The following is a 21,470-nucleotide window of genomic DNA, read 5'->3' as shown; positions in this document are numbered from 1 at the left end:
ATTACATAACAGCATGTTTGTTTTTAATCAGAGGGACAAGTCTTCATGGTTGGACCACAGGTGACCTTAGATAAAATCCCTCAGCTTACCACAACAAATTCTTCTATGGACATCGATCTTATTGGCATCGCCAAGAACAACAATGACAGTGAGTTGAATATTTGGTGTAATTTAGTGTTTTATGCATAATGAAACCTCATTTCATTACCACTAAACCACATTTACTCTTTTGACTCTTGTTATTTTCATATAATATTGTATGTAAGCATCTGTTTCTGTCCCACAGGATCTGCTGCTGTGGCTTTCATGAGCTACACCACAATGGAGAATCTACTGAAGGCCGACTTCTTCAACACAACTAATGACACCATTAAAACCATGATGTCCACTGTGATCTCAGCTACTCTTCCCAAAACCAGCAACACTACACTCACCAAAGCAGTCAACTTCACCTTCAGACACATCAGAGTGAGAGACTGAAATGTGTTTTTGTCCAACATCAGCACTGATCAACATCTGAACACATCTAATATTCACTCTTCTCATATTTTCTGCTCGTTTCTTCTTCTTCTTGCAGGAGTTTGACCCCAACGGTTCTCTGTCCTGTGTGTACTGGAATATCAGCGAGTGGATTGTAGATGGTTGTTCTGTGTTAAACAGCAACAGCAGCCACACTGTGTGTTCCTGTGTTCATCTGTCCACATTCGCTCTCATCATGCAGACCAGCAGCAGTCCAGCACCGGTACCAGAATATTTCTAGAGAGCATTGAAGAGCAGCACAGATTTGGCACTCATGTTCTCTGCATGTTTTCTCAGAGCGATCTGCTGGATCTTCTGAATCTGGTGTGTGTGATCGTGGGTCTGGTGTTCCTCAGTTTGGCTCTGTTGTCCTTTGCTCTTTGTCAGTGGAGTCCTGGAGTCAATAATGTGGCTCGAATCAACATCTGCATCAGTCTGCTGTCGGCTCACCTTCTGTTTCTGCTCACACAACAGTTCCTGAGCCTCATTCGCCCTCAGCGGGTGAGAATGATGAAGGAGCTCTACAGCTCAGCACAGCCGCACTGAGAATCCTCATAACCCTCTCTCATGGTCTCCAGGTGTTGTGTGTGGTGATAGCAGGCCTTCTGCACTTCCTCTTCCTCTCCGCCTTTGTGTGGATGTTCATTGAAGCTGTGCTGCTCTTCATCTGTGTCAAGAACCTATCACGGATCAACTCTAGAAAGAGGGAGGTGCTTAGCAGTGGATTCCTGTGTGTGATTGGATATGTGGTTGCTCTGGTTGTGGTGTGTGTGTCTATTGGGCTGGTTCCAGAAGGATACGGCAGTGAACAGTGAGTTGTTGTTGTTTATTTCTTCATTTGATTAAAAGCTCCAACTCGTAACAACGTCACACACAAGATTAAAATTAGTAACTGTCGTGTTCTTGTTGATAAATGTATTTAATTATCATTATATTGTATTTTCCTCTAATCAGATGCTGGATTAAAACAGATAAAGGGTTTATCTGGAGTTTTCTGGGTCCTGTTTGTGTCATACTAGCAGTAAGTTTTAGTTAAAGACATGTTTACATGAGCTGTTTAAATCGACAAAACAAAACTGATCATTACTGTTTTCCACAGTTGAACACGATTCTCTTCATCAGGATCAGCATCAGTCTGAAATCAGCTCTCGCAAAACTGAACGCTGAAGTTTCACAGATGAAGCAAACCAAGTAACAAACCTGATTCATTCTTTATAAAACCCATATTCATTAAACTACACACAATATCTTGTTCTTTCTCTCGTTTACCACAGGGTTATGGTGTTTAAAACACTGGGTCAGTTTGTGGTTCTTGGTTGTTTTTGGATTCTGGGTTTCGTCCCTAATAGCAGTGAGGTGCTGCAGATCGTCTTCCTGATCTTGAACTCTCAGCAGGGAATCTTCATCTTCCTGATCTACTGTGTGCTCAATAATGAGGTCAGACATTTACTCAGTCTTCGGTCATATTCAATGTCAAATGCCAATTTAAGGCAAAAAAAATTAGCAATGAAGTCAGCTGTGTGCTTATATGTATGAGTTGTTAGTAGATCACTTGCAGAACCTTCCTCTCCTGTCAGCACTTTTATTTAATCGTGCTCTGTTAGGCTCTTAAATCATGTTTTCTTGTTCTTATAAACAGTTTCATGATCACTCGTGATGTATAAAAGGTTAAACTGATCTCCTGAACTCTTTCTCTCATTCTTGTCCAGATCAGGCAGCAGTACTGGAGGTGCTTCAAATATCTGTGCTCTGGATGCAAAGAAAACTGAGGACTGCAGCATCGTGTACAGGGAATATGAAGTACTGTAATGTACACACATGATTTTTAAACAGAATTATTGTACTAAATGTCATTAATTCAGTTTGAAAATGATTGAAAAATGTGATGTGTGAGACACTTAATATTACAGCTGACAGTACTGTTGATGGAAAGCATTGACTCTTCTTTAATCACTAAACATTGAATTTAACATTACTCGGTGAAGGGTAAAGATATTTGGACTGAATCCAAAAGCATTTGTTCACTTCAAAGGGTTCTGACTTGTTTTTAGGATATGTTAATTATTATTATGGGGGTGGTTTGCTTCTTAATATATCTCCATTGTAATGACTGACTATTGTTATTGCATAATGAACAGTACAGATAAAAGCACCCTTAGCTTAAAGATTTGAAGACATCATTCAATAAATATTGTAATTTACAGACAAATCATTTTGAACTTGATTATTTTCAATATTCTGCTGCTGCAGACACGTCCAATCGCTAATCAACAGGCTACACAACATACCAATGCATATTTCCATAACATTTCATATGCCATGGACATTTCAAGACCTAACTAGCAAAGTAACTGTAATTTTTCATTAAAATACCTGCAACAATTAGGGCTGGTCCAATCAGGATTTTTGCAGCCGATACTCGGTACCGATTTCTTGTCATGGTGATCAGCCAATACTGAGTACCGATTTTAATGCTTCAAGCATTATTATACTAGATGAATTATGCTGAACTGTAATAGTTATTAGATATGGACTAGTGTCTACTCGTTGTGTGAAACTAAGGTGTGCAGTATGAATGTAACTGTATTATTTTGATACATATATGTAACTTATTTGATCTATTTGTAATATGGAGACATGCTGTGACATGTGAATTTCTCTTTGGGATTAATAAAGTCTAACAAACAAAAACAAATAATGCATAAAGCACGTTTTTTTCTAAGAATGACACATAAGTGGAGTTTTCTCCTTACCTAAGAGAATAAATTAAGGATGTTGCGTATAATCCCTTAAACGTTTCTTATAAGCATTTAGTGTGGACACGTCATGACCAGAAGCAGCTTTACAGAAAATAATAGATAAGACAGATTTTTAAAAACTTTTAAGAAATGATTAACCATGAGGTGGCACCGTGGCTCAGTGGTTAGCACTGTCGCCTAACAGCAAAAAGGTCGCTGGTTCGAGTCCCAGCTAGGTCAATTGGCATTTCTGTGTGGAGTTTGCATGTTCTCCACGTGTTGGTGTGGGTTTCCTCCAGGTGCTCCGGTTTCCCCCACTGTCCAAACACATGCAATATAGGGGAATTGAATAAACTAAATTAGCAGTAGTGTATGAGTGTGTGTGCGTGCGTGCGTGCGTGTGTGTGTGAATGAGAGTGTATGGGTGTTTCCCAGTACTGGGTTTAGGCTGGAAGGCCATTTGCTAAAATAGTTGGCAGTTCATGCAGCTGTGGCGACTCCTGATGGATAAAGGGACTAAGCTGAAGGAAAATGAATGAATGAATGAATGATTAACAATGCAATTTGGAAACACTGCAAATGCAGAAGAAGAATTCAACACATCTCAATTAAGAAAGAGAGCACATATTTGATGCTTAAGAACCTAAAATGCACAGCTATATATCCATTACTGCTTTACTAAAAGATAACAGGCCTATAAACTTCTGTTTATTGCAATAAGCATATTACAAAAAGTTATATTATTAAATATTCAAGTTATTGAATATCAAATATTATTTTTTAATTTCCCTAATATTTCCTGAAAGATTTTAATCGAACTTGTGTAACGTTTCCAGTCCTTCGGCTCTTCTTCTTCCTCTGCGTTGTGTTATTTTTTTTAATGAAGGCCCGGACACAGTATTTGGTTAATATATAATAACAATAATAATAATAAACAATACAGCCCTTTAGGTGGATGACTTGCTGCAGACATACAACATCTAAATAAAATAGAAAATCAAATCAACCGCTTGGCCTTGTTAAAGAGCACAGTCCAGCAGACATTATAAAAGCCATTTAACTTAAAGTACATGTCACTTCTCTACACTGAATGCTCAATGATAATATAACCGAATTATAAACTAAATGTGCGAAATCGCTGCTTCTTAAAGTTAATATTAATAAATTAAGACCAAGCATGAAAAACACCTACCCACAGCATGGCTGTCTCAGCATCTGCTATGGTACGTCACTTCCTGTCTAACTTGTATGTCTGCTGTACCCCAAACGAATCCTTACATCTTAAAATACACACAACTGCTGCATAATTCAGGAGAATCCACAATGAAAAACCTGACTTCGGTACATCTGCAGCATTGTCACAAACACAGAACTTTCAGTTCTAATATGTTATAAGGCCTTAATACATGCAAGACCTTGTATCTCCAACTATTAATAGCAGCACAATGATGGCAGTGGACAGTCTCATGGCAGCTCGATGAGAGAGGGAGATTTGCACTGGGGATATCTTAACTGCTCTATTCATTTAACCTAACAAATGTAATGCTAAGAACATCACTGTGCCTCTCTCAAACTGTTCTCTTGCTCATTCACTCTCATCGCCATGATTTGTGGGGTATTTTATCGGATTCATGGGCGTCACAGAGCCACTATGCAGGAGACTAACAGTACTTCCGGGAGAGATCATCCAGTTGGACAATAGATATGGGTGATCGCTCCGCTTGCATCACAGCAGCTCAAAACACTGGGTATACAATATCTGCAATAAAGAGACCATCACTTGCATAAGTTGTGCCAATATACTGTATAAACAGAGGTTGCACTGCATCTGTATATATTTTATATAGCTGTTGTGACCAAGCAGCACCCTCCTGCTCGCCCTCATGAAGCCAATACGGAAGTAGCTGAAACTGCAATTCATCAAAATTCCACTAGTCCTGGCTCCATATAGAGCAAATTTCTATTGAGCTCACTGTTAAAATGGCCATCTTTACAACAGAAAAAAGGGTGTTTACAGCCTGGTACAAAGAACTATTTTGGTTCATATAGCTATTATTACCCTTCATGACAACTGTGAGGGGGTGAATTATTTTATAACTCATCCGTTTCACAGATCAGCTCTAAAAAGAGGGAGGTGCTTAGCTGTGGATTCCTGTGTGTGATTGGATATGTGCGTGCTCTGGTTATGGTGTGCGTGTCTATAGGGCTGGTTCCAGAAGGCTTTATGAGCAACGTGAGTTGTTGTTTACATTAATTTGTTTAGAAGGAAATAACCTTTAGGACTTATATGTCTGGCATCTGTTAAAAATGCTGTATCAATGTTACAGAAATATATTAAAATCTGTAAAACAACACCTGAAATAATATTTTGATAGGTTCATTCAAATGATGTTTTATTTTGCATCTCCTGGATCATATTAATGCACATTTATACAGGCAAGATTGAAATGTGTTCAAGAGTCAACATCTAAAATAGGTTTTTTAAATAGATTTTCCTCTAAAAAGCTGCTGGATTAAAACTGCTGAAGGGTTTATCTGGAGTTTTCTGGGTCCTGTTTGTGTCATACTAGCAGTAAGTTCTAGCATTTAACACACAGGCTTATAAATGTATATAGAAACTAAAACTATCATTTCTACTTTCTTTCTGCAGCTAAACTTGATTCTCTTCATTAAAATCGTCATCACTCTGAACTCGACTCTCAAAAATCTAAATGCTGAAGTTTCACAGATGAAGCAAACCAAGTAACATCTTGTTTTTGGATAAAATAATATAGGCAATTAATAGTTGCCCCGGTGGCTTAGTGGTTAGCAGTCGCCTCACAGCAAGAATTTCACTGATTTGGGTTCTGGCTGGGCATTTCAGTTGGCGTTTCTGTGTGGAGTTTGCATCTTCTCCTCGTGTTGGCGCGGGTTTCCTCCGGGTGCTCAGGTTTCCCTCACAATCCAAACAAATATAGCGGAATTGGATCAACTAAATTGGCCGAAATGTATGAGTGTGTGTATGGATGTTTCCCAGTACTGGGTTGCGGCTGTAAGGGCATCCGCTGCATAAAACATATGCTGGAAAGATATGAAGAAAAACCCTTTTGTTTCTCCACAGGGTTATGGTGTTTAAAACACTGGGTCAGTTTGTGGTTCTTGGTTGTTTTTGGATTCTGGGTTTCGTCCCTAATAGCAGTGAGGTGCTGCAGATCGTCTTCCTGATCTTGAACTCTCAGCAGGGAACCTTCATCTTCCTGATCTACTGTGTGCTCAATAATGAGGTCAGACATTTACTCAGTTTGAGCCTCTACTTTCTGCTGTCTTGCTATCTTGACATTTCTTCAATGCTGCCCCTGAATGGAAATCTTCTAAGAGCTCTTTCTCTTAAGGTGTTCCTCATGGCTGTGTTGTTGGTCCCTTTCAGTTTATTACTTATTAGTAACTCATTGACCATATTATGAACTCAGTCATGCTGATAATTGCTCTGCTTTTTCATGCATTACTGCATGCGATTAATAATGCATGTATTGCTCACATCTGATTGCATAATAGAGTTCTGAAATTATCGATTATAAAATTGAGGCTACTGTTTCCACCTCTGTGTTCAAACACACACAGAATGCCTTTGCTTTACTTTTTTTTAATTTAAAACTTAGTTTCTGTCTTCCTATCATTTTTCTTTATCTAACTCTGTCTGTCAATCTGTTTATCTGTGAAGTAGATTTATAAAATATAACAGTGAAGAGCTGAAGACCCAAACTCAAAGTGAGTCCTCAGATGGCTTGAATTTCAGCATTAAAGCATGTGAATGATTCATTTTCCCTTTCGTTCAGCTTATCTTTTTAATGCATTTTTAAATATAAAAGTAAGCTGTTAATAAACAATATGATATTGTAGCTGTGTGTGAAAGCTTTTGAATTTGAATTTAAGAAGGAAACAGTGCATACGAGATCAGATTTCTTATCAAGCTGATGGAGCGATAAACTAATGGTAAATATCACCACACACAAATATTTGCTTTGTTAGGCGGTCAACTGTTTCAGGTGAAGATCACTGCTTTCAGCTCATATCAGGTAAGATCTTTCTGCTCTTAATAATGTTGATAAATCATATAAATCGTGAAGTGATTGTTTGGTCTGTGTGTAGTTGGATTTGGTTGAGTAATTTGGGTTTTGACCAGGTCAGGACTCTTATGAAAATCTAAATCATTTTAAATCATCAAATGTAAATTCATAAATGCAGTGGAGTATTTCTCTTGTGTGTGTTTGTATGTTTTTACAGTATATCCTAGTGGGGACTTAAAATTGAACACAGACTCATGGGGACATTTATTACGGTCCACTCAGGCTTATAAATCATACAGAATAATGCATGTTGAAAATGTGAAAATGCAGATAGTTTTTTTAATGATGGTTAGGTTTAGGGGGCAGAATTTATATTATATATAGTATAGAAAAATCATAATGTCTATGGAGAACCCCGACAGGGACTGCAAAACCTATGTGTTTGTATATGTGTAATAAATACAAAACAAACTTTTATTTTTTTGTGTATGTTGTTTTGTGTTTATCTATAATGTCCTAATTGTTTTTTTCTCTGAACTGTGAAGGAAACTCTCTTCTGGGCTGATTAGTGGATGAACAGAAACACATCAGACTGTCATAATCAACAATGGCCTGCATAATTCTGTTTAAAAGTAAGATTATTTCTCATAGTTCACAACTCTGACTTTAACTGAGTTTATATAATGAATGTGGATTTAACATGATCAAATTGCAGCACAATTTAATTCAGTATCATTTGTGTTTTTCCTATTTCAGGATTTCTAAAATCACTGAGTACTGTCTCTGTAATAATGCGTACGTATAACATTTTATTAGCTTCACTATGATGTTGACACTTCATACATGTTGATTCATCTCACACACGTTTACTGTTTTAAAGCAGTAAAGGTATGTATGCGATGCATAAATGAATGTCTTTGAGTCAGAGCTACAGTAACAGAATCTGTATTTGCTTTGGACAAAAGTCACTTGCAGGTTCAGAAAATATTTGAATTAAATTAATTGTATTTGCTTTGTTACACCATCATAAACCCCAGTTTATAAAACTCGTCTAGTGAGGGGTCAGCAACATAAAAAGGACACGAAAGTCAGGAAATACATTTTAGAGACAAATACGTGTCTTTACAAAAAATGTAATATAATGGCAAAAAAAAAAAAAATATATATATATATATATATACATCAGACTTTAAATTTCATTGACAAACTTACAATAACTCAAGTGTTCTGTTAATCATCAAGATTAATTTACATTCATATTCTGCCTCACACCCGTTACATGTTTCAATGCAGTTTTTTCTTTGCTGCTATCTCCGTGGTCTCTGGCCAGGGGGAGGCTAAGGGCGTACTCACACTATGCTATCCGAACCGTGCCCAGGCCCGTTTCCCAGATCGTTTGAGAAGTGTGAGCGCTCTAAATCGGGCTCAGGCACGGTTCACTTGGCCGGCCCTGGCCCTGTTGGCGCGGTTCACTTGGGCTTTGGCGCGGTACGCTTGTAGTGTAAATGCAAAACGCGCCTGAGCCGGAAACTGAAGACGAGACGTGACTTTTAAGGGACTGTTTTATATGGATTTATTAATCATTCTTACTGTTTAATGAACGCAAACTGTCATAGATTATAAAAGACGCAAACCCCTCACTGCACCACAGCTGCCCCTTCAGCAAACCTGCAGCACGAGGACTTTATGATTGTTTATGAGCGTCTAAAGTGGCTGATAACTGCCAAATGACTAAAATGATATATCTAAAGACATCTCGACTGCTGAGCGAGAGCAATTACTGAACAGCGCATTATCGATGATGTAAGCGTGCACAGGCCCGAATGTAATGCGAGTGCGAGCTGTCGGGGGAGACTGGAGGGTAGACAAGCATGCTTTGGCCCGGTTCAAGGCAACTGTACAAAGTGCGTGTATGCTCTAAGCCTTCCCCAGTCTTACACACGCTCTGCCTATGCACTGAAAAAAGTGTTGCATGCAAAACTGTTGCAAACAATTTATTTGTGTTGAATTTAAACAAACAAATTAAATTGAGCAATGTTCAACTTAATTTGTTTGTTTAACTTCAGCCCAAATAAATTGTTTACAACCACTTAACTTAAAAAAATTGAGTAAATCCAAGGAATCATCTTTGAATAATTTTTTTCAGTGTGGGCACAATTGCAATTAAAGTCTAAAAGGGGCAGCTTTAAAGAATTATAAAACATTATTTGAATGGTATTTTGAGCTGAAACTTCACAACAATACTCTGCATCTTGTAAAAAGAGGTTCATTAATATCCAACAATTCATTCATTCATTCAGAAGAGTTATTAGATTAAATTGTTTATCCAAAATATTTTAGTTATTCATTATTAGTTATTTTAAAGCCTCGGAGGAAAATATTTTAATCCTAAATCTTAATTCAGTTTGACTTCAGAAGACTCATACAACTCATACTGTAAAGACGTCTTTGTGTCGGGCTGCCATGGGGCTCATTTTTCTTTTTTTTAGTCAAAGATTCGACTAGAAAGATTCATTATAGTTAACAGGTGTAGAAAACTACAGCAAATTATAGGATAGGAAAAAATCCCATGTTTTCCTAAAGAATAGTCACCACAGCTTAGTCGGATAATAGGATGAGGAAAGATGATGAGAAATTATTGCATGAGCTGTTAAATAAAAGCCTGTTTTTCTAGTAATTTAATTGTGTCTTTTTTAATTTGACTTTATTTCAGAAGTTTCAACACTTCACTTGGCCCTTATAATGGTGACACCAGTGATGGCCGCAGCTGGTAATGTACTATACTTCTGTCTGCTGTGTTTTAACTGAATAGAGATGTAATGCTCCTCTGCTTTATCTCGTTTTTCTCAATAATTCCTGCTGTTTCAGTAACTCTGATTGACAGTTGTCTGAGCACCTCATGTCTGATCCCTCCATTACTGACACAATGAATATTGTCTGTATTTTAAATATATAAATATTGAAGACAGTATCTTGATTACTGGAGTCTATATTTCTAGTAGTAACTAAATAATTATTGATTACATAAATCTATTTTCTTACTATTAAGATTATTGTGTATTTAGTATTTCAGCTTGTAATGTTTGATATCTGCAATTATCTTAAGCACATTAGTGCCTTTGAACTTGAATATGTAACATGAATAATATCTGTGTGTAAAAGTCTTAAACTGTTCATCTGGATGGATTTAAAAATATTTTCTAAATAGGATAATTTCTTTTAAAAAAATGTTTGTGTTATAACAGTTAACCAGGCCGACCCCTGCACCAGCTACACTGTGCTGGACAATCCATGGAGATCCGTCAATAATACAAATAACTACAATTGTGACCGCTCAGTCTCTTGGAGCGGCTGGTATCGGCTCTCTATTAACGGTCTGAGCGCTCATATCCCAGACACGTGTGTTGAAAAGCATGGTTGTGGCTCATATACCTCCTTCTGGATTCGTGGTGGACACCCAGCAGTAAAAGATGGAGTCGTCACTCGAGATGTCTGCGGCTATGGTGGTGGTTACTGCTGCTATATGGGCTCTTATCCTATTCGAGTCAAAGCCTGTCCAGGAAATTATTATGTCTATGAGCTGCTTAGTACAACTGTCTGTCCTTCAGCCTACTGTGCAGGTAATTATACTCACATCGGTCCTTTAACACATTCATGATGTTTGTGTGCATTTCTGATTAAGGATAAGACATCGAGATTATTCCAGTGTATGATTGGATGCAGCCACTTTAAAGTTTAAAGATTATGAAACTGGTCAGTTAGTGCACGCGTCACTGATTAGAAGCTTACATATTTTATTATATTAAATTAATTATAATACAGTTTTTATGTACAGAGATAAAGACTTTAATCTCTCCTCATGCAGAATCTCTAATCAGCCTCTGTGATGCATCATATAAAGCAGGAATAAATGAATGTTAGAATGTTTTGTAACTCTGAATAGGTTTACATGTACATTATAAACTCAAATATCAAGTGTTTTCATCACCTTCATAGACTTTTATCTGTTTATTGATGTACATTTTCAGATGTTGGCAGTGTTATCATCAGCTCTACAGCCGCAACACCACTGATCATCACACCTGGTAAAGAAACACTGCTGGCTTTGGCTTTGATTATTTGGCTTTTTGATTATATAAATATATATAAGCTATGAATTTAGGTCATTTTGAAATGTATTTGGGAACTGCATATTACACATAAAGAGTAAATCAGTGACCGGTGAATCCGCCAGTGTTGTCTAACAGTGCACATACTGGATAGTTGCTGGAGTTCAGTAATAACTGTTGTTTATTAGTTTTAGTACACTGTATTTTCAATTCAATTCAATTCACCTTTATTTGTATAGCGCTTATACTATGTAGATTGTGTCAAAGCAGCTTCACATAAAAGGTCATAGTAAATAGTAAATAGGAACAGTGTAGTTCAGTTTGTAGTGTTTAAGTTCAGTTCAGTTGATCTCAGTTCAGTGTGGTTTAATAATCACTACTGAGAGTCCAAACACTGAAGAGCAAATCCATCGATGCGCAGCTCTACAGATCATGAACCATGCAAGCCAGTGGCGACAGCGGAGAGGGAAAAAAACTTCACTAATGGCGAAAGTGAAGAAAAAAAACCTTGAGAGAAACCAGGCTCAGTTGGGCACGACCATTTTAATTTCTCCGCTGGCCAAACGTCTTGTGCAGAGCTGCAGTCTCAGTGGCGGAGGCTGGAAGCTGGCCTCAGCGAAGACTCGTCTGTCTCTAGAGCGTCACAGGAATCAGTCTCGTGTTCTCCACTCCTCCATGACCACCACAGTAGCTGCTCAGGATACGGCCTGGTGCAGGATACGGAAACCTTGGGATCATCTCGTCGTTGGTCTTGGATCGAATCAGTGACTCTGCATAGTCTGAGGGCCTCTGGAAGAGTATCCCCAGGTGGAAATGGAGAATAAAGAAAATAATTAGCGTAGCTGATGTTCACAGTGTATATCAGCAAGATGCAGAACCTGTGTGGAAGCCCCCTAAGTGGTGCACTAAGTGTATGCTTTACTGAACAGATAGGTCTTTAATCTAGTTTTGAATTGGGAGAGTGTGTCTGAGCCTCGGACGTTATCAGGAAGGCTATTCCAGAGTTTAGGAGCTATAAATGAGAAGGCTCGACCTCCTTTACTCGACTTTGCTATTCTGGGTACTACCAGAAGCCCTAAGTTTTGAGATCTTAAAGAGCGAGTTGGATTGTAGCGAGACAGAAGATTGGTTAGATAAACAGGAGCTCGATTATTTAAAGCTTTATATGTAAGAAGCAATATTTTAAATTCATTACGAAACTTAACAGGCAGCCAGTGTAAGGAGGATAAAATTGGGGTGATGTGATCAAATTTTCTAGACCTGGTAAGAACTCTGGCAGCTGCATTTTGTACTAATTGAAGTTTGTTAATAGAGGATGCTGGGCAGCCAGCAAACAGAGCATTACAGTAGTCCAGCCTAGAAGTCATAAAAGCATGGACTAGCTTTTCTGCATCTGAGATGGATAGCATACTTCGTAACTTGTAATACTTGTATGAGAACAGCATGTAGAACAATGGAAATGGTTTTAATGGACGTTAAGTTACAGATATTCACTGTAACCATAAAACAACATGAAACGTGATTAAAAATACAGGTAAAACACCAGTGAAAAATCCACTTTATATTAATACAATCCGTTAATAAAGACTTTTCTGACTGGGGTATGTTAATTAGCTTAAATGTGTTTGTTCATAATGTGTAGTTTCACAAGTAGATAAAGTCAGAGATAAGCAGTTGTTAAAATGGATGTAACTTCAATGTGTATTTACAAATACTTCGCTATTAGTTCGGGAACTTTGACTTGTGTCTTACACACTTTTCAGAGTGATTAGCCGTCAAGTGAACTCCCAAAAGTGTCTAAGACACACGTCTCAGTACCCTCCTTCAAGGAACATGAGTTATGGACGTAACCAGCACGTTATACAATTTTATTTATTTATTTTTTAATTATATTTTATTGATAATTTGCTGCAGTGTATTTTATATTATCATTACTTTTATAAATGCATCTATATTACACATATATCATATTTCCACTGATGGTCAGAACAGTGCTCATTGTGTGTTTAAATTGTAAATGAGTGTAAAATGTAGAAATGCTGCTTCATTAAGAGTCTGATGATGATGGAAAAACCTTCATCCTCTCTGTAATGAAGAGACCTGATGTTTCAGTCAGAGATCAGACAGAGCTGATTGGCTAGATTTTCAACCCAAAACTGCATAAACAGACATTTAAGGTGTGCAATGGCATGTGATAAAGATGTAAAATTAATGTAAAGTAGGTTATTAATCAGGAATTCATATTTTGTGAAGAATTATGTTAAGACTGAGATTTCCTTTTGTTCAATTCAATTTTCTGAAGACCCCTGCTACAACTACACTGTGCTGGATAATCCATGGAGAGCCAACAGCAGTCAGCCATCAAACAACTTCAAGTGTGACACTTCAGTCTCCTGGAGCGGCTGGTATCGGCTCTTCATTAACGGTCTGAATGCTCAAATCCCAGACACATGTGTTGCTATCTATAGCTGTGGGACTTACTATGCTTTATGGATGCGTGGTGGACACCCAACAGTAGAGGATGGAGTCGTCACTCGCGTTGTCTGTGGTTATGAGAGTGGTTACTGCTGCTATTACAGCTCTTATCCTATTCGAGTCAAAGCCTGTCCAGGAAATTATTATGTCTATGAGCTGCTTAGACCAACTCTCTGTAACTCAGCCTACTGTGCAGGTAATTATACTCACATCAGTTCTTTCAACACTTTCATCATATTCGTGTCTCTGGTTACTTCTCTATTATTAAAAACACATAGCACACGTTAATGGTTTAATTAATAGCAGGTTATTCATTAAGAAATGTAGTGGTTTAAATGTGTCATTATACGTTACATTTTACATTAAAACTAACATGGTTCAAACGAAAAAAAAGCAACTACGGGTTTAGGAAACAGTCGTCACTATATCATTCATTTTCCAAAGGATGCATCGTACTATGATGGAGTATTATTTTAATTAATGCTTTATTCCACTAAGCATGTGTTACGGTCCCTACTTAAGACTCGTGATTCAATGAAAATGTAACATAAATAAACAACGGCCAAAGTGTTCCAACTGAATTATATATTAACATAAAGTAATCAGCAAAACCACAGGAGATGGGGAGCCCAACACCATATTAAATAAATAACCAAACAAACTTAAAGCAGGTTGGGACTCCTCAATCCAAAATAAAGTCAAAAACAAAATACAAAGGAGAACACAACGGCACAGCCGTCAGAAACTGTGGTGACGTGGAGGAATGAGCGAGAGTTAAAGATCCGCTTCCTTCTGTTTTAAAAGCCTGACGTCACCAAATCAACTAATAGAAAACTGAAAAGGGAAAAAGACAAACAAGATCAACTGAACGTTTTAATTATGGGCTGGAGTGAACGCCACTGTACAGTACATGCTGGACACAATTAAGCTAATGGATTTCTTTATTCTGAACGAACTCAAAATCTCAAATCTTTATATTATTTAGATTAATTTCTTTATTTTTATGTTGTGGTGTTCAGACATGAAGAACTAAATCTGACTTGTTCATTTTGTTTTATTCAGTAGATTTTCTACAGTCTTACTGTTTTTCCCTTTTTCTCCTTAAGAAATAGAAAATTAACACAAATCTAGATTATCAGGTTTATGCATAATGCTGGGATTGTGAGTTCATATAAATTACTGCTAATGTTTTCATGTATTCTTTGTATGTTCAGTATTATTTGTCTGATTGTTGATTCTTTACTGTTTTCCAGTGGTTTCCAGCATCAGTACAACAGTCACACCACAGACGAGCTCAGCTGGTAATATAGTCTGATGATTCCTCTGTTGAGTGTGTGTTGAACTGTAGAACTGTATATTTGTATAAATTATTTAAATAATGAGAAAAGACTCATCTCTCATCAGTCGTATCTGTAACCAGTGAAGTTTTATCATGTTATGGTTTTCAGACATAATGAACTGGAACTGGCTAGTTTTAGTTCTTCTAGCCAGAACTTTATTCTTCATCCTTAAAAAAATCCTAACTAGACAGTTTTAACTGTAAGGCTTGGTTTGTCAGTTCACATGAAGCACTAGTAAATATTTCCATGTACTGCTAAGTTCAGTATTATTTATCTGATTGTTGATTCTTTACTGTTTTCCAGTTGTTTCCAGCATCAGTACAACAGTCACACCACAGACGAGCTCAGCTGGTAATGTAGTCTGATGATTCCTCTGTTGAGTGTGTGTTGGTCTGTAGAACTGTATATCTGTATAAATGATTTCTATAATGAGAAAAGACTCATCTCTCATCAGCTGTATCTGTAAAAAGTGAAGTTTTATCATGTTATGGTTTTCAGACATGATGAACTGGAACTGGCTAGTTTTAGTTCTTCTAGCCAGAACTTTATTCTTCATCCTTAATAAAATCCTAAATCCTAACTAGAGAGTTTTAACTGTAAGGCTTGGATTGTCAGTTCACATGAAGCTCTAGTAAATATTTCCTTGTACTGCTAAATTCAATATTATTTGTCTGATTGTTGATTCTTTACTGTTTTCCAGTTGTTTCCAACATCACCAGCATCAGTACAACAGTAACACCACAGACGAGCTCGGCTGGTAATGTAGTCTGATGTATCTTCTGTTGAGTGTGTTTGACTGAGTGTGTGTTGGTCTGTAGAACTGAACAGGTGTGTGAGTGTGTTTCTGTCTGTAGATTAAGATGAAGGATTAAAGAGAATCTGAGATGTACAGTTGCAGACATTTTCATGAACATCAGTGCACAAACCTTTGTCTGAATTGTGGTTATTGAGTGAAAGTTTCCTCATGGTTTTGAGGGAAATACATGATCAGTTTGATGATGTGATTGTGTTGAACAGTCTAAGACAGACTGTTTGGCATATTGGCAGTTTTATGAGCTTTCACTCATAGTCACATTTGTCATGTATTTCTGATGAGTGCTTCTATAATATTTAATAAATTGCATCTTTTCCAGTTGAGATGTGTTATTGTTGTGTTCACTGTGATTTCTCTCATTGCAGTTATAAATATCACGCTGCAGGAAGGATGCTCAGTAAGTTGAGTTTCTGAAATATACCTTTAATAGTTCAGAGGGCTGTGTGATTATATTTGTGCTGTACACATGTAATTTAACAATGAATGTGCTTCTCTATTTATTTCTGATGGTTTTGTCCAGAATCTTATGTTGTTTGTTATTAATATTGTGAAACATGATTGAGGACACGACTCATGATTCCTGCACTGTATAAAGCTGAATTGTGATTTCAGAGTCAGAGCTCTGGAGGATGTCTTCAAAATCTTCTTGAGCAGATAGAGAACATTACAGCTCAAGAGCTTCCACTGAATGTAAGTGTTCAAGAGAAACATAATAAAGTCAGTTCTGTTAGAGTAGACTGACAGACCAGTTTTATCTTATTGCATTAGACGGTGACCGACATTTTGACTGTGACCTTCAACGCTTCAGAGATTTTGGTGTCTTCATCATCATCATCATCATCAGCCAGCCCAGCTGATCTAGCCTCATATGGAAATAAAGTGTTAAAAAGCAGCGAGAAACTCATTTCTACGTTGGTGAAGCCGACAGACACAAGTGCCAACGTCAGTTTTACTCTTGAGGCCGTAGGTAAGTGATTATATATGTGAGTGGGATGTCTGTTGCCGAGAGCCAGACATTTGGTCCAGGGTGGTGTTGTGGAGTTGAATATAACTCTGGCACTTTGCATTGTAGTGATCTTTGAAAATGAACATGAACTCTTTCCCAGACCCTCTTGCTTTGTTGGTATCAATGATTGACTTCAGTGACATCTGATGGCTCTCCTGGGCAGGGGAAAATTGATGGCTCATTGTCCAAACATGCACTAGAACAGGATTGAGCTGGTGGGCTTATGGCTGAGGAATGAGAGTTTACACATGGCTGTGTACTCTGCCTAGGTTAGGCAATGGCTCCAGGTCTGTTGATGATTTTAGCCAGTGGTATCTCCAAATCTTACACTCAGTCTGGTCATTTTGAGAGAGATAAGCGAACGATAGGCTCACTAAAGCAATTGGAAGAAATCTTGCCACAATCTGGATAAACAAGGCTAAGGTCAAAAACAAGGAATACAATACAAAGAAATGCTAAAAGACTCGCTACATCAAACAAAGACTCAAAAAAAGAACTAGTGTGTGTTTTCAGTGATGAGTGCCGACTGGTGTGTGAAATGGCATGATGGGATTTACATTTCATTAAGGTGACATATGTAGTCCACCAGCAATCTGCCAGGACTGGATCGTTGGTGACCATGACAGTACACCACCCCCCTTTCCCACTCTAAGAGCGGATTCCAGATACTTCCAGAACAGTCCAGGAGGGAGGTGGAGCGGAGGCAGAACAGGGGGAGGGATGGAGGGCCTAGAGTGTGGAGCTGCAGAGGAACTGGAGCGTGAAGCTGCAGAGGATTTGGAGACTGGTGCTTCAGAGGATCTGGAGCATGGAGCTGCGGAGAATCGGAAGCCTGGAGCTGATGGAGACCTGGGACATGGAGTAGCGATAGATTTGGAGGCTTTGGTTCAGCAGGCACCGACATGTCAGCGACCCCCGTAAATCAGGAGGCATTGACCGTTCTTGCGGCTCTGGAGGCATTGGGGTTTCATCCAGCCATGCAGCCCTGGGAAGTTATATGACTGGTGTGTGTGAAACGGCATGATGGGATATGTAGTGCATTAAGGGTGACACGTAGTTCACCAGCGATCTGGCAGGACTGTATCGCTGGTGATTTTGACACCTCAGTTGGACACAAGATTTTCAGAAATCCTAAAATTGTGCAAGACTTTATAGAAGAGAACCTGCTATTTCCAGAGCCGTGTGTAATCTAATGACTGGAATGAGTTTGCAACCTTATTAGCACCCATTCACAATTACCAGAACACAGCTTTTGTTATTGGATATGTGTTGTTCAGGGATGGGACCACGGTTGATTGGAAATAGGGAACAGTTATCAATGAACCAAAATCAGACAGGAATGATAGTTGGACAACAATTATGTTGAAGTGCATAAACCTAACCGTAAACCTAAACTTAACATAAACAGTAAACCTATCTCTAAATTCTGGGGCTGATTGGAATGTTGAACATAGATGTTAATGCAGGAACAGGTCCTACTTGGTAAAATCAGGTTGGCAGGCTAGAGATAGGATGGTTCAGAAGGTGCTACTTTAAGAACAGGCAAGTAAACTCTTGGCAGGGCATCTGCTTGATGATTCTTGGTATCTGGTCAGTGTGTAACGGTGGAGTTGAATCCTGAAGTTAAACTGAGAATGAGTCTTTGCTTGACAAATGGACAGTTGGAGCTCATAGTGTGACTTTATCAGTGTTATCTTATTTAATCATTTGTTTTAGAAATGTAGAAAATCTCAGAATCAGAAAAGTAAGTTTTAATATTACAGAACAGCATGTTTGTTTTTAATCAGAGGGACAAGTCTTCATGGTTGGACCACAGGTGACCTTAGATAAAATCCCTCAACTTACCACAACAAATTCTTCTGTAGACATCGATCTTATTGGCATCGCCAAGAACAACAATGACAGTGAGTTAAATGTTTGGTGTAATTTAGTGTTTTATGTATAATGAAACCTCATTTCACCACCACTAAACCACATTTACTCTTTTGACTCTTGTTATATTCATATAATATTGCATGTAAGCATCTGTTTCTGTCCTACAGGATCTGCTGCTGTGGCTTTCATGAGCTACACCACAATGGAGAATCTACTGAAGGCCGACTTCTTCAACACAACTAATGACACCATTAAAACCATGATGTCCACTGTGATCTCAGCTACTCTTCCCAAAACCAGCAACACTACACTCACCAAAGCAGTCAACTTCACCTTCAGACACATCAGAGTGAGAGACTGAAATGTGTTTTTGTCCAACATCAGCACTGATCAACATCTGAACACATCTAATATTCACTCTTCTCATATTTTCTGCTTGTTTCTTCTTCTTCTTGCAGGAGTTTGACCCCAACGGTTCTCTGTCCTGTGTGTACTGGAATATCAGCGAGTGGATTGTAGATGGTTGTTCTGTGTTAAACAGCAACAGCAGCCACACTGTGTGTTCCTGTGTTCATCTGTCCACATTCGCTCTCATCATGCAGTCCAGCAGCAGTCCAGCACCGGTACCAGAACATTTCTAGAGAGCATTGAAGAGCAGCACAGATTTGGCACTCATGTTCTCTGCATGTTTTCTCAGAGCGATCTGCTGGATCTGCTGAATCTGGTGTGTGTGATCGTGGGTCTGGTGTTCCTCAGTTTGGCTCTGTTGTCCTTTGCTCTTTGTCAGTGGAGTCCTGGAGTCAATAATGTGGCTCGAATCAACATCTGCATCAGTCTGCTGTCGGCTCACCTTCTGTTTCTGCTCACACAACAGTTCCTGAGCCTCATTCGCCCTCAGCAGGTGAGAATGATGAAGGAGCTCTACAGCTCAGCACAGCCGCACTGAGAATCCTCATAACCCTCTCTCATGGTCTCCAGGTGTTGTGTGTGGTGATAGCAGGCCTTCTGCACTTCCTCTTCCTCTCCGCCTTTGTGTGGATGTTCATTGAAGCTGTGCTGCTCTTCATCTGTGTCAAGAACCTATCACGGATCAACTCTAGAAAGAGGGAGGTGCTTAGCAGTGGATTCCTGTGTGTGATTGGATATGTGGTTGCTCTGGTTGTGGTGTGCGTGTCTATAGGGCTGGTTCCAGAAGGATACGGCAGTGAACAGTGAGTTGTTGGTGTTTATTTCTTCATTTGATTAAAAGCTTCAACTCGTAACAACGTCACACACAAGATTAAAATTAGTAACTGTTCTTGTTGATAAATGTATTTAATTATCATTATATTGTATTTTCCTCTAATCAGATGCTGGATTAAAACAGATAAAGGGTTTATCTGGAGTTTTCTGGGTCCTGTTTGTGTCATACTAGCAGTAAGTTTTAGTTAAAGACATGTTTACATCAGCTGTTTAAATCGACAAAACAAAACTGATCATTACTGTTTTCCACAGTTGAACACGATTCTCTTCATCAGGATCAGCATCAGTCTGAAATCAGCTCTCGCAAAACTAAACGCTGAAGTTTCACAGATGAAGCAAACCAAGTAACAAACCTGATTCATTCTTTATAAAACCCATATTCATTAAACTACACACAATATCTTGTTCTTTCTCTTGTTTACCACAGGGTTATGGTGTTTAAAACACTGGGTCAGTTTGTGGTTCTTGGTTGTCCTTGGATTCTGGGTTTCTTCACTAATAGCAGTGAGGTGCTGCAGATCGTCTTCCTGATCTTGAACTCTCAGCAGGGAACCTTCATCTTCCTGATCTACTGTGTGCTCAATAATGAGGTCACACATTTACTCAGTCTTCGGTCATATTCAATATCAAATGCCAATTTAAGGCAAAAGACAGAGAAAATTAGCAATGAAGTCAGCTGTGTGCTTATATGTATGAGTTGTTAGTAGATCACTTGCAAAACCTTCCTCTCCTGTCAGCACTTTTATTTAATTGTGCTCTTTTAGTCTCTTAAATCATATTTTCCTGTTCTATGATCACTCGTGATGTAATTAAGGTTAAACTGATCTCCTGAACTCTTTCTCTCATTCTTGTCCAGATCAGGCAGCAGTACTGGAGGTGCTTCAAATATCTGTGCTCTGGATGCAAAGAAAACTGAGGACTGCAGCATCGTGTACAGGGAATATGAAGTACTGTAATGTACACACATGATTTTTAAACAGAATTATTGTACTAAATGTCATTAATTCAGTTTGAAAAAATGTGATGTGTAAGACACTTAATATTACAGCTGACAGTACTGTTGATGGAAAGCATTGACTCTTCTTTAATCACTAAACATTGAATTTAACATTACTCGGTGAAGGGTAAAGATATTTTGACCCGATCCAAAAGCATTTGTTCACTTCAAAGGGTTCCAGAAAGATAAGGCAACAAAGTGAGTTGTTGTTGTTGTTGTTGTTGTTGTTGTTTATGTTCATTTTGTTTTGAAGGAAATAACCTTGGGGATTTTGTGATATCTCTGCTGTCTCATAAATATTAAATTTTA

The 21,470-nt window shown here is 38.3% G+C and overlaps 1 protein-coding gene across 1 annotated transcript; it reads left to right on the top strand.

The window, feature by feature from the left end:
- The first annotated feature begins 18,843 nt into the window (after positions 1 to 18,843).
- On the top strand, positions 18,844 to 21,117 carry LOC130230995 (adhesion G protein-coupled receptor E3-like). Its single transcript, XM_056460385.1, has 9 exons — positions 18,844 to 18,951; positions 19,090 to 19,271; positions 19,381 to 19,545; positions 19,620 to 19,823; positions 19,901 to 20,133; positions 20,272 to 20,338; positions 20,417 to 20,508; positions 20,592 to 20,754; positions 21,021 to 21,117. Exons 1-9 carry the CDS (start codon positions 18,849 to 18,851, stop codon positions 21,078 to 21,080), a joined length of 1,269 nt encoding a protein of 422 aa, XP_056316360.1. The 5' UTR covers positions 18,844 to 18,848; the 3' UTR covers positions 21,081 to 21,117.
- The last annotated feature ends 353 nt before the right edge of the window (positions 21,118 to 21,470 follow it).

The sequence above is a fragment of the Danio aesculapii genome, chromosome 1, assembly GCF_903798145.1.
Source record: "Danio aesculapii chromosome 1, fDanAes4.1, whole genome shotgun sequence".
Taxonomy (NCBI): domain Eukaryota; kingdom Metazoa; phylum Chordata; class Actinopteri; order Cypriniformes; family Danionidae; genus Danio; species Danio aesculapii.
The sequence above is the reverse complement of the archived record's forward strand: the minus strand, read 5'-3'. Positions and strand labels throughout refer to the sequence as shown.